The sequence below is a fragment of the Acomys russatus genome, chromosome 29 (assembly GCF_903995435.1).
Source record: "Acomys russatus chromosome 29, mAcoRus1.1, whole genome shotgun sequence".
NCBI lineage: Eukaryota > Metazoa > Chordata > Mammalia > Rodentia > Muridae > Acomys > Acomys russatus.
The window spans coordinates 40,371,717-40,384,880 of NC_067165.1; the positions used below are offsets into that span (position 1 = coordinate 40,371,717).

Sequence of the window (13,164 nt, forward strand, 5' to 3'; positions counted from 1 at the left end):
TATATTTATATAAACTCAATATGAATGTGACTATCTGACAGTTTTTCAAGGGAAAAAGGCTGAAAGGTTATTTTATACAGTACAGCATCTGTGAGTTAAGACAGAAATAGCCATATTCTTTCCTCAGAATGTTGGCATGATCACGAGAAAGTATCAGAATTTTCATACACAGTTAGCAGTGAAATAAATGCTTTCTGGTTTGCTCTGTTTGAGACAGGGTCTTACGTACTCCAGGCTGGCCTCAAACTCACTATGGAGCTAAGGATGACCTTTAACTCCTGCTTTTCCTGCCTTCACCTCCAGGGGTATGTACCACTGTGCTCAGCTGAGTCTACTAGAAGAACCACATAAGAACTACCTAATGCCTTGTTACTCTCGCACAGTTAGGATGCAATAGGTCAAACCCATGTGCTAAGTGTGCTGGCTCACACTTGTGATACCAACGTTCAGGACGCCAAGGCAGGAGGATTGTTGTCAGTTCAGGATAGCCTAGACTACAGAGTGAACCCTTACACTAAAAACAATTAAAAATATGAAAAAGTATCCAACACTTGAGCCAACCACTGTGGTGTATAGTTACAAACCTAGGGGGCTGAGTTTGAGAGCAGCCTGAGTGATACAGAAAAGATAGTATCTCAAAAAATTTGGGGTTTTTGTTTTGTTTTATTTTATTTGGAGAGAGGATCTTACTATGTAACCCTGGCTGTCATACAGACCAGCTGGCTTTAAACTCACAGACATCCATCTGCCTCTGCCTGTTGAATGCTGGGATCAAAGGGGGTGTGCCACTATGCCTGGCTGTTTTTGTTCTTTTAAAAAGACAATACCAGCCAGGCGTGATGGTGCACACCTCTAATCCCAGCACTCGGGAGGCAGAGACAGGTGGATTGCTGTGACTTCGAGGCCAGCCTGGTATACAAAGTGAGTACAGGACAGCCAAGGCTAACACAGAGAGACTGTCTCAAAATACCAAAAAGAAAAAAGTTAGGTCAGGCTAACTTCAAACTGCACAAAGCACTATGCTAGTCTAAACTGTCCATCACTTCCACAAAGTCAATCCAAGAGTTATTCATGTTATACACCATTTTTTCTAAGACAGCAATATCCCAGACTAAAGCTAAATCTACTTGGGCAGTTGTGGTAGGGGTTAAAGCTAATAGAAAAAAAACTAATGGAGGCCTTTCCCAAGTAGAAGAAACACACTACCATTTATGTATGCGACTGGTGTCACCCACATGGAGCTACCTGCTTTTTCTATGATTTCTTTCTTTTTTTAATTTTATTTTATGTGCATTGGTGTTTTGCCTGCATGTTTGTCTGTGTGAGGGTGTTGATTCTCCTGGAATTGGAGCTAGAGACAGTTGTGAGCTGCCTTGTGGGTGCTGGGAATTGAACCCAGGTCTTCTGGAAAAACAGCCATTGCGCTTAACCAATGAGCCATCTCTCCAGCCCCTGGCCTACTTTTTCTACAGGAAAGAATCCACAGCTCTCGTCTAGAAAAAGGTCACTCACCTGCAATGGCCTGCACAGCCACACGAAGAAATCCTCGCACTTCCCCCTTCTCGCTGACTATGGCCACCCTGTGAATCAGGGGCACCGGATACAGCAGGTTGCTCAAGTACACAAACGCTCTGTCGACAGAAACCCAGAGACAAACATCAGAACATCTGAGGAAGGAGAGACTGACTGCTTCACTTCCCCAACTCTGCTGGCCTTTTGAGGTCACCTCTGAATTCTGGCTGCTTTTTCAGACAATACATAAGCAAGTGCAAATGCATGGCAAAGCAGCTGACAAAGACCAACTTACACCAAAGTACTCTTACTAAAAATTACACCATAGGTAGAAGAGTAACAATTGGAAGTAGACGTTCAAGTCCTGTGAGTTCTGCCCAGGAGAAAGGAGCCCACTGAAGAGCCTGGCTGCTCTCCATACACAAAACAGAAACCAAGTGGTAAAAAGACAGCTAAATATGAGTGAAAGACAGTTACTAGTTCTAAAATGGATTTTACACCACAGCAGTGTGAGTCCTTGTTTTATAGGAGAAACAGACATGTAGGCAGAGAGGTTATATAGGCAGAAGTTTCTGCGTAGTGAGCTTGCAGGAGACTGAACAGGACTGAGACAAATGCTAGGGGAGAGGACACAGCTGGCCCCTATGGAGTTGGCCTTGTTCCTCAAACCAAAGTTACACATGAAAGGGAACATACAAGCCTCTCCAGTCTCCCTTTTATTTCCTTCTTTTGTGGCCCTGGGGGAGAAACCCAGAGCCTCATACTTACTGCATACGTCCTCAACAATGAACTACAGCCCAGCCCACTAGGTTACTCAGGCCGGCTTTGAATTCACTCTGTACTTTAGGCAAGCCTTAAAAATCTCAGTGCTTCTGTCTCAGCCTTCCCAGTAACCACGATTACAGGCCTGCGCTACCAGGCCTGGCCAACACTTGATAGATTTCTAACTAACTAGATGAGTCCTGCCATGTTTGTGCTTTTTAAAGGTTCACTATTGTGTAGATTTTGTTTTGTTTTTAATTCTATTTAATTTGCTCTCACTAGACTGTGCGTGTGTGCACGCGTCTGTGTGTGTGTGTGTGTGTGCGTGCGCGCATGCGCGCGAGCGCATGGGTGAAGGGATGACATGCTCACAGAGTGTGGAAGACAGAAGATAACTGAAATTGTCCGGCCTCTCTTTCTACTATGTGGGTTCCATGGACCCAAGCCAGGTAGCCCAGCTTGGTGGTAAGCGCCTTTACCCACTGAGCCATCACCTATCTCATTCACCTTTTTTTTTTTTTTTTTTAAAGCAGTTAAAACTAGTAATCACAAATTTTAAGAACTCTCATTCTAATGATCGGAACGGAAAGTGGAATCTAGTTCCTACTGTTACTCCTATCTTCTCACTTGGTATATGCTGATCTTTGTGCAAAAAATGAAAGGTGGAGTACATAAACTTGACACACAGGGCTGTCCTCTGCATTTCCTGATCTAACATTTATGTTATAACAAGGGGAGAAGGATGAAGGAATGATACCGAGGTTTCAACTCAAAACAATAAAAGCAATTATGAAAATAAGTAAAAACACATCACAGTAATAACATTTGAGAACACAAATGAAATATGAATGAAAAGCAAACAAAAATAACCACAAATGTGGTTCCCCCTTCCCCCATGATACAGGAAACTGTATCATGATGTCTAATTCCCTTTCAGTCTGCTCCAAAGGGAGGAAATGTTAACACAGAGGGTTAAACTTTTGTTGAACAAAAACTTATAAATGAAAATGTAACCTAAAAAGGATTAAAACAGGGTCATCAAACACCACTACCATGACTGAGTTTAAAAAACTAAGAATTTAGCATGTGGAACCAAATGGCTAATTTCACTTCCAAAGTCAACACACAAACAAACTACATTCCTGGCTCAATGGCATCCCAGTCAGACCTCTATGCTCTCATCTTCCACCCCATGCTTTGATTTCACATCCTTAGATCTTACTGTGAATGCTACTTTCCACAACAGGTCCTCCAGGTATCATATGACTCATGTGACACACACAATTCTTTCATCGTGGCTATAATGTGCATTTATGCTGTGGTTATTACTTAGTGTCTTCATCACTCACCAGACTATAGGACTGTGAGGACAGGAATCATCTCTGGTTTTGCTCACCTATCCGCAGAGGGTGTGGCTTGCACACTCAATAAATATCTGGTAAGTGAATAGCTATGTATGTTAGAAATCAGGAATCTGATCTGTCCTACACAGAAGTGGAAGGCTTTTCAGGAAGATGGGTTCTATCAGCGGCAGAAAAGCAAGCCAGCTAACTTTACACTTGGTTGACTTTTCAAAAGCAGACTTAAGATGGAAATTAACTACACAGAACACTTAGATTCCTGCTATTACTTAATTTACTATGTTAGGTATAATTATTAGAAAAATATAAAAGCACTGTCATGCCAGTGTTCTGTAGGACCTTGAGCATGTTTTGGGGACTTCGACAAGTTAAGCAGGTACTATAGTGTTAAGCACCATCACCAGCCCATGAATTACTGGTTTTTAAAAATATAGATTCACAGGCATATCATCATAAAAATAATGCTATGTTACACACTAAAGGTGAGAATTCCTTCTACCCATGGTACAGGCTCTTCCATAGACAGAAGCACTGAGGGCATTACTGCACACTTCCACTTCTAGGGACAAGTCTATGGCAAGGCAGAGGCACTGGCCTGTGAGGCATGGATGCACTCACTTGACAACTTTTTTGTCATGTTATAGCCTTTAGCCCAATGCTGTATATAGGTTCTTTTTAGAATTTTTATTATTAATTTTTTACATATACATTTATATTATTACACATATAAACAATAAACTACCTACAGCAAGAAGAACCATGAAACAATCAGGGATTATATAAATGTTACTATCATAGTCTTTTGGCTATTTGTATTTGGCAGACTTGAAGAAAACATCTTTCCTATCTTGGTGCATCTAAAATTCTGCATGTTAATCAATATCTATCATATCTCACAGGGAAATCAAGTCCTTAATAGTTCCTGCCTCACAAATATGTATGTCAGATACACTGGGCCAGAAGGCTGAAGATGCTGCTCCAAGGTTATAGACAGTTTAGGGGTGACTGTTCAGGCAGGAAACTATCTCTGTCATCTTCTCATTTGGGAAGCTGCTAACCTGCACTCCCTGTCTACTCAGGTAATTAATTTTATTCCTTCTCAAGTCTCTGATGGGGTTGAAGACCAGACAGTTTAGTTTTACAATTAAGCTTAATTGTATATAGGTTCTTATCTGAAGCTTTTAAAGTAGAATTTCATGATTAACTCTGTATTGAACATCCTTATACTTTGACCTGGCAGACTGAAGGAGAACAGGGAGGAGGGAGATGTAAAGGACACATTAGCAGAAAATGATGTGAGGTTACATCAGTAAGAGAAGCTAATTTGTCAACAAAAAGAAAATCAGCATAATTATGGTGATACTTAGAGAAAATATGTCAGTTTAGGTACTTGAGAAAGGTCACAGGTTAACCATCCTTTGCCCCCTTGATCCCAGAAGACTAACAGATATTTTACGTCCCTCCCAAGCTATGATGACGGCCCATAACGCCCCAACATGCCGTAAGAGAATTAGCTAAAGGGACAAGCTCTTTTGCTCTTGATACAAAGATTCACCAGAGGCAGCTATGGCCATAAAGCAAACCTACAAGTGGAATTCAAAGGAAACATGCAAATTTTTATACGTGAATTATATTCATAATTATGTGCCAATAGGGAAATCTAATACTGTGAATCATAAAAACAGGAAAGAAGTTAGACCTCTTACACATCCTATCATTACGACACAACTCAGTGATGCTGCTCTTCTGGAGAAATGTGGCTGAGCGAAAAAATGGAGACCTCTTCTTCCTTGTACTGACTGCTATGACTTCACCGTCTCCCGGTGTCTCTTTGTTTGGCGATAGGACTTGAACCTGGAAAATCAGCACTGAGTTCTCCCCAGCCACACTGCCAACACCTCGGCTCCTTCTTGCAAGGCAGTCTTAGCTCTAGAACCCCAAAACTCACACAAATAGAAACGTCAACTCCTGAGCCCATAGCTTCATAAATATTCTAGATGAAAATCAGTGTAGAGCTGACTGCAATATATTTATTCTTATATCATCTAATATGACAAAAGGAATAAAACTAGAAAAAATGTACACATCTTACTTAACCTAGTGAGTGCCCATATTAGTGAAGATTCTGCCTTAACTCTTTCATAAAAATGATTCAAGATACAGATGCTCCTTAGCAGAAGTCCTTTTTTTTTTTTTCCTTTTGGGAGACGGTGTCTCGCTGTGTGGCTCTGGCTCTCCTGCAGCTCTCACTGTGTCAACCATGCTAACCTTGAACTCACAGAGATCTGCCTGCCTCTGCCATGTGCCACTGGGCCTGGCTCCTAAGCAGAAGTCTTACTGGCTACATTCACTTATTACAGACTATAAAAATGAAGGGAAAGAGGATTTTTTTAAAGCTCTCTTTCTCCTGACCATTTAAGTTACTTGTCCTAAGTTAGCGAGAGATGCTCAGGACCCAAGGTTCCTCCTGACCACTGGGTCTGGATTTTCTTCACCAGGCCACATGAGAAGAAGTTGCCCACTCCTCATAGTGTGGTGCTGTAGAGCAGAGCAAACAGATGCAGGGGCTGTAGGCGAAGTGGCTGAGCTAGTGATCAACCTTCTTAGAACAGAATGGAAACGTACTGAGGGAAACAGATATCCAGAAAACAAATACAGCACCATTTGCACATGCTTTTCTCAATTTTAATATAAATCCACTTCTCTAAAATCCTAACACTTGGCAATTCACCACGTGCAAACAATTTGTTCATGGAGGAGCTACACTGTAAAACTCAGAGACGGCACGCTACTTTCGGCGTTCACTTCTATTTACAAGCTCTTCTTTCTGCTCTTCCATGCCCTTCTGCAGAGAGTTCCCACTAGGTGTCTAATACATAGGACACCAAAGTTTCAGTCCTGTGTCTCTGCTGTGTCCAGAGACTCGCTGCACTGTTCTGTGGCTGTCTTACCCACCCAACAGCGCTAGAGCCCTTATCTGTAAGAGGGGTCAGCACGATGTGGCTCTTCTGCATCGTTAACGTTTGCTCTTCTTTTCTGAGACAAGACACCGCGCCCCCAGCTAGCTCCAAACCGCCTGTGAAGCCGAGCAGAACCCTGAACTCCTAATACTCCTGCCTCCATCCCAAGTGCTGGGACTGCAGGTGTGCCCCACTGTGGCCAGCCTAAAGCAGTTAGCGGTCTACTCTTGCTTCATTACACAGAGGGGATGTGGACACAGAAATACCAGGAATCTACGCGTGTCTGAAAGAAGGATATGCACTGCTCAGCAGGAGCCGGAGACAACTTCAACATGAAGCAGTTTCACGTACTGCAAACAAAGGTGACAATGGAGAACTTTTTGAGGTTCATTATAAACCTCCAGGTTACTTCTGGCAGAAGCTCAAGATAAGCCCAGAACACAGCAAGACAGCCACTGTCCACAAAGGGGACCGAGGCACTCCGGACTATTTTATAGGACCAACTCCACCGCAGCCCTCTAACTTCTGAGGTGGCACAGACTCCTTCGCCTAACCTCGGGCTTGCTCTGCTCCTGCTCGTTTTAGCCCGCATGGTTCACTAACCACACTCCTTTGGCGATGAAGCATCTGGACCACAATTACATTACAGCCGAGCCTTCACTACATTATTGGGCAATTTGGGTCAAGCCACCCTCCAGGTAGTCTTCCTTAGTTGTTGTACGGTGTGCTAAGTAGACTGGGCCTCACAGACAACGCCTGGGCCCAAAGAGGCGTTTAGAACAAGAGCTGGTCCCTTTTTGCCTTTCTCACAATAACCTCACCAACCTTCCTACTAAAATGAACCAAGGGGATCGGTCGTAAAATGGGTCATGCCCATCACTGAAGAGATCTGATCCCTCCTCCGTCCCTGCGTCAGAGCCGGTGTCATCCACGAATGCCTCATCATCAAAATCCTCCATGTCATCCTGCTGTTCATCAGCCAGTTCAGTGATGTCGGAATCGGCCGTGGAAAAAGTGGGGGAGGGTGTGCGGTCGGCAAGGCGCTCATTCACACAGCCGTGGAAAATGGGGGAGCTAGACACCAGGTAAGACGCCGATTAACACAGGCAGGGAAAGAGGAATAGTTGGTTAAACAGGATGCTCAGGTGCCAACAGGACAGAATCCACTGATAGAATCAACACAGTAAAAGCAAACAGAAAAGCAAAAGGGTAAAATGAACGTAAACTGCACGGCTCAGGTAAGAGGGGACGGGGCAGGTTGAACAGATCGACAAGAACAGATCCACAGAATAAGAAAAGCAGAACATCCATGAATCGACCACTCAGGTAAATACTACAAAATGTCTGTGTTCTCTAGTTTATATGGAAGATTGAGATTGATGTCCTGTCCGCCAAAAGCCACTCACAGGACAAATAGCGAGGCTTCAAGTGTTTGTACTCTCTTGTCAGCTCGGGGCAGAAAACCAAATGCATGAAGCTGTGTGTGGCAAAGCAGCACATGCTTGATTGAGACGTGTTTGGAGAATCCACTTCTGCAAACCCTAGTCTACCATCAGCGTGGAGTGGGAAAGGTGACTTTAATAAAGTACAGTACTTCAGTAACTCCTTTCCAGTCGGCTCCATCACATACCACCCCAGGACATTTATAATGAAAGAATAACTCAAAATTCTGAAACTAGTAAGTCCAAAATTCACATTTTCATGGGACTGGAGAGATGGTGCAGTGGTTAAAAGTACTGGTTGCTCTTCAGAGGACCCAGATTTGGTTTCTAGCACCCACAGATTTGCTCACAACCATTTGTAAGTCCAGTTCCAGGAGCCACAATGCCCTCATCTGGCCTTGGTGGGCATCAGGCCTGCATGTAGGCAAAACACCCATACACACATAGAATACTTTTTAAAAATGTACTTATCCTTGCTTTTACATTTCTAAATCTCTTGAAAGCTTAATTCCAAATAAATTCAGAGGTACTTTTTCTCTCATAAAATGCTGAGAGTGGTGTATGCGTAAAAGAAACTGAAGAGGCCAACCATGGCGTGTAACTAACTTGCCCTGGGCAACTACTAAAGCAAGACACACTGCTTCAAAGAAAAATATTTGAGGATCAATCAGGTCACGGGGCAACTGTAGTCTGGTAACACACTGTGATTTCTATATGGAGTGTACAGGACTCAGACAAGTTTTCTTTTTCTTCTCAACCTACTCTGATCAGCCACAAAACAATCTGCCAGTAAGCTGAGAGTCCAGGATGGCTGTCAAATACTCTGGCTAAAAGGTCTGACAGTCAAAGTAATATGCGCACCGTGTGAAACTGCAGTAAACAATACAGTGCTTCTGAGTGGGTAAGATGCAGAGAGGAGGTAGGTTTTTTGATTTGTTTGGTTTTTCCTTCTAATGCTACTAGGAATTGAACCTGGGACATGTAGGGCTGACCCACAGCCTCAGCCTGAGAAGGGGCTTTTATGAATTCCTTTCCCCTATACTTTTTACCGACATTCAAAAAGTTAAAAGTACTTGTTATTTCTTTAAAAGACAACAAAATCATTACATACCTTCCTACAAGTTTGAACCAGTGGAAGCGATCGTAGAACGGGTCGCTGCCGGTCATGGCTGCTTCGCTTTCGTCCTGGGCACTGGAGACCATCTCACCTGCCCTGGCATACATCTCTCGCATTAAGTCCAGTCTCTGCCTAGTTAGCAAATGTGGGGTGCACTGAGTTAAGACCATGAGATTGCATTAACTTCTAGCATGAAAGATATTTTAAAGAAGCTGCTTGTATCATTTAATGCTTTAAAAACAGAGGCAGCCAAAAGCCAAAATGTGTGAGCAGAGAGAGGAGCCACCAAAATAAAAAATGTAAAGTAGAAAAATGTGTGTGTGTCCGTACAAGAAGCAACAGAGAGAGAAGGAGGGAAGGGGGCGAGATAGAGAAAGATCCAATTTGGTTAAACCTACAGTCATGGGAGTAATGTAGTTCAATGGTGTTTGACATCTCAAATACAACTAGACAGTGAGAATTATCTTGTGAAAGGAGAGAAACGATCACTTCTTTGTTTAATTAATATTACCATGAGGCTCAGAATGATGGGAAGAGAAAGATAATTGCTAGAGCCAAGATAGACATAAAAACAGACCTGGCTCAATTAAAATTTAAGAGGGCTTATGAAAGTAAATTTAAAAATAAGCACATGTCAAAGTTGTCTGAGAAATGAGTTTCATTGGCTTGAAAAAAAAAGTGAACGGATGACAATATTGTTGACTGGTCACAGCATTTAGTCACTGCAGAGGAGAAACTGACATCATCCTCATAGAGAGGTGAGTATGAGGGAACCCGCTTAAGCAAGTCACTGTGTTTGTTTGTTTTTGTTTTTGTTTTTCAAAACAAGGATTCTCTGTGTAGCCCTGGCTATCCTGGAACTCGCTCTGTAGACCAGGCTAGCCTCAAACTCATAAAGATCTTCCTGCCTCTGTCTTCTGAGTGCTGCGATTAAGGCCTGCACCACTATGCCCAGCTGTTTTCTTTAAAAGAAAAAATCTTTTAGGAATATTTTCCTACTTGAGTTTATCCAAAGACCAATAATGTGTTGCTCCATTCTTCAGATCCTGGACTTCCACTGCCACCACTGTACGAGGGAAAGGCCTGTCCTCATGAGTTTTTTCCATCTCCGTGGGTAGTAGTTCAGGAGGCAAAGGGGAGTACAGCGTGTCCGTCAGCAGAACAAACTGAAACTGCACCTGAAGAGGGAGAATAAGGATGGACAGATATGCACATCACTATCTCGGCAGGTACGCCTCAGAGACAGCCAGCAGCACAGCTGAGGGCAGAGGGGAAGCACAGAGCATACAGTCAATGAAAAGCTGGGACTAGCTGAAAGACAGGCCAACTACATACATCTTATTTTATTTTTGGTTTTTCAAGACAGGCTATCCCTGTGTAGTCCTGGCTGTCCTGGACCTCGCTCTGTAAACCAGGCTGGCCTGGAACTCAACAGAGATCCTCCTGCCTCTGCCTCCCAAATGCTGGGATTGAACATGTGCACCACCACTGCCTGGCTTCCACCTATATTTTTAAATTCAGGAAACAATCTTAATTTTAAACTAAGGTATTTATAGACTTTGTTTTCCAGGAGTCGTAATGTGTTTTCTTCACAAACTAAAACCTCAGTAAATATAGTTTAGTGGGTGAATGAAGATTTCTGTGGAACATAAACAAAAGACCAAAAGGTGGACCGAGTCATTCGCTAATGTGAGAGGACAAGCATGCAGCTTTTCAGTTGAATGCTGAGGACAAGGACGGCAACTATGACTCTTCAAAGCATTTACTATGTAGTAAGCGTTGTGGCTGCATCATGTCATTTACTTCTTGCTAAGTACTACCTTGTATTTTTTTTACCAACAAATACCAGTTAAATACCAGGTACAGGAATAAGAAAAAGAAGATACAGTGCCCGACTTTAGTCCACTCAATGAAGAAAATGGTTAATAATTAATTAAAAAGTGTTTCTGAGGTCATGAGTGAAGAGAACACCCACATCAATGTACAGACATAAACATATCCCCTAGGAGGAGGTAATCAAGGTTCCTATCAGGTCGTCTGTGTTTCTTCTTACTGTACAATATGCTCCCCAGCTGTTAAACAGTCCGGCACACAGGAGAACCAAAGAGGTTGTGTGGAAGTTTGGTAACAATATTTGGAGGTTGGAGGGTTTAAGTGGCAGACTGCTTCCTAGGAAGCACAAAGTCTTGTGGTGGATTACCAGCAGCAGTTCAGTCTTTTGTCACGTCCAGGCACTGTTGATGGTGTTTTGTACGCACCCATCTCTCACCTCTCATCTCCCTTGGTCACAGGCTCTCCTGCCAACCCAAGTTTGTAGGTGAAGCAACAGAATTACACGACTATTAGGTCAGTTAAACGGCTTTGGATTAGACTATGGCTGGCTGAGTGCAGAGCACATGCACTTGTCTTGTACTCAGTGCCTCTCAGGCCCTAGAAGAGGAGCAAATTGGTGACGAAGGAACATCGAGGTCTCAGACACGTGAGTAAAGATGAGAATGAAAAGAAAAGCCAAGATTTTCCCCCAGACATCTAACCGAAGCATTTATATATTAACTACTTATTCAGTTCTCCTTTAAAATACTCAATTTGTAAAATAAGCCAGAAAACAGCTGTTTTAAATACAACCTATGTTGGGCTGGTATGTATATGGAATAAAGCTGTTTCACGGCATAGGACATGTGAGGAGGCTATTAATATAAGTTAAGTGGACCCCCTGCCTCCTCCAGATGATCTGTGCTCCCATCACCCTCCATACCTTCTTCTTCAGTTCCACACTGATGGCGTTGGCTTCCTTCAGGTAAACTGCATTGCCCCACAGTAAGTCCCTTAATGAAGTAAACTGGTGACACTTCCACTTCCGGAATGCCCACTGGGCTAACTCAAACTCATGCTGTGTCCAAGGAACTGAAAAACAGAGGGAACATATTAGCTGATTTAATAACCAGAAGCGTCTTCCCTCCTCTGCAGTATATATACTTCAGAAAAACTAAAATCATAAGAATACAGTTCAGGGTCGTTTGGTTTGTGTGTGACAGGGTCTCATGCAACCCAGGTTAGCTTCAAATATGCTATATGGTCAATACTGGCCTTGAACTCCTCCTCCTCCTGCTCAACCTTCCAACTGCTGGGGTCACACACATCCTTATTTATTTATTTATTTATTTATTTATTGGTTTTCTAGAGAGGGTTTCTCTGTGTAGCCCTAGCTATGCTGGAACGCACTCTGTAGACCAGGCTGGCCTCAAAGTCACAGGGATCCACCTGCGTCTGCCTCCCAAGTGTTGGGATTAAAGGCGTGTTCCACCACCACCCGGCCACACCCCTCTTCTTAAAATAAATTTAAAAGTTTTTTATTATGTTTATTTATTGAAAACTTCCCAATGCAGGGACATGTGCCATAGCATGCATGTGGAAGCTCAAAATACAACTTGTAGGAGTCAGTTTTCTTTTTTGACAATGTGGGCTCCAGAGATCAAATTTAGGTCACCAAGCTTGGCAGCAAATACCCTTACCTGATGAGCCATCCTGCCAACCCCCTTTCCTTTCTTCCTTTTAATATATATATATATATATATATATATATATATATATATATATATATTTTTTTTTTTTTTTTTTTTTTTTTTTTGGTTTGTCAAGACAGGGTTTCTCTGTGTAGCCTTGGGCTGTCATAGACTCACTCTGTAGACCAGGCTGGCCTCGAACTCACAGTAATCCACCTGCCTCTGCCTCCTGAGTGCTGGGATTAAAGGTGTGTGCCACCATGCCTGGCTACTTTCTTTTTTCCTTCTTAATATAATTCTAGAGCTGGAGAGATGGCTCAGTGGTTAAGAGCACCGCCTGCTCTTCCAGAGGTCCTGAGTTCAATTCCCAGCAACTGCATGGTGGCTCACAACCATCTATAATGTAATCTGATGCCCTCTTCTGGCCTGCAGGTGCACATGCCGACAGAGCACTGTATACATAATAAATAAATAAATAAATAAATAAATAAATAAATAAATAAATCT

General features: G+C 42.8%; 1 protein-coding gene across 1 annotated transcript in view; it reads right to left on the bottom strand.

Annotated features, from left to right (window-relative positions):
• The window catches only part of Kif1b (kinesin family member 1B), a 133,037-nt gene that overhangs the window by 32,949 nt on the left and 86,924 nt on the right, over nt 1–13,164 (bottom strand). The window contains exons 24-28 of the mRNA XM_051172190.1: nt 11,910–12,058; nt 10,154–10,332; nt 9,149–9,286; nt 7,421–7,669; nt 1,513–1,631 (exon numbers count right to left, since the gene is read on the bottom strand). Of these exons, the coding sequence (XP_051028147.1) occupies nt 1,513–1,631; nt 7,421–7,669; nt 9,149–9,286; nt 10,154–10,332; nt 11,910–12,058 (834 nt within the window). The remainder of the gene's footprint in view (nt 1–1,512; nt 1,632–7,420; nt 7,670–9,148; nt 9,287–10,153; nt 10,333–11,909; nt 12,059–13,164) is intronic.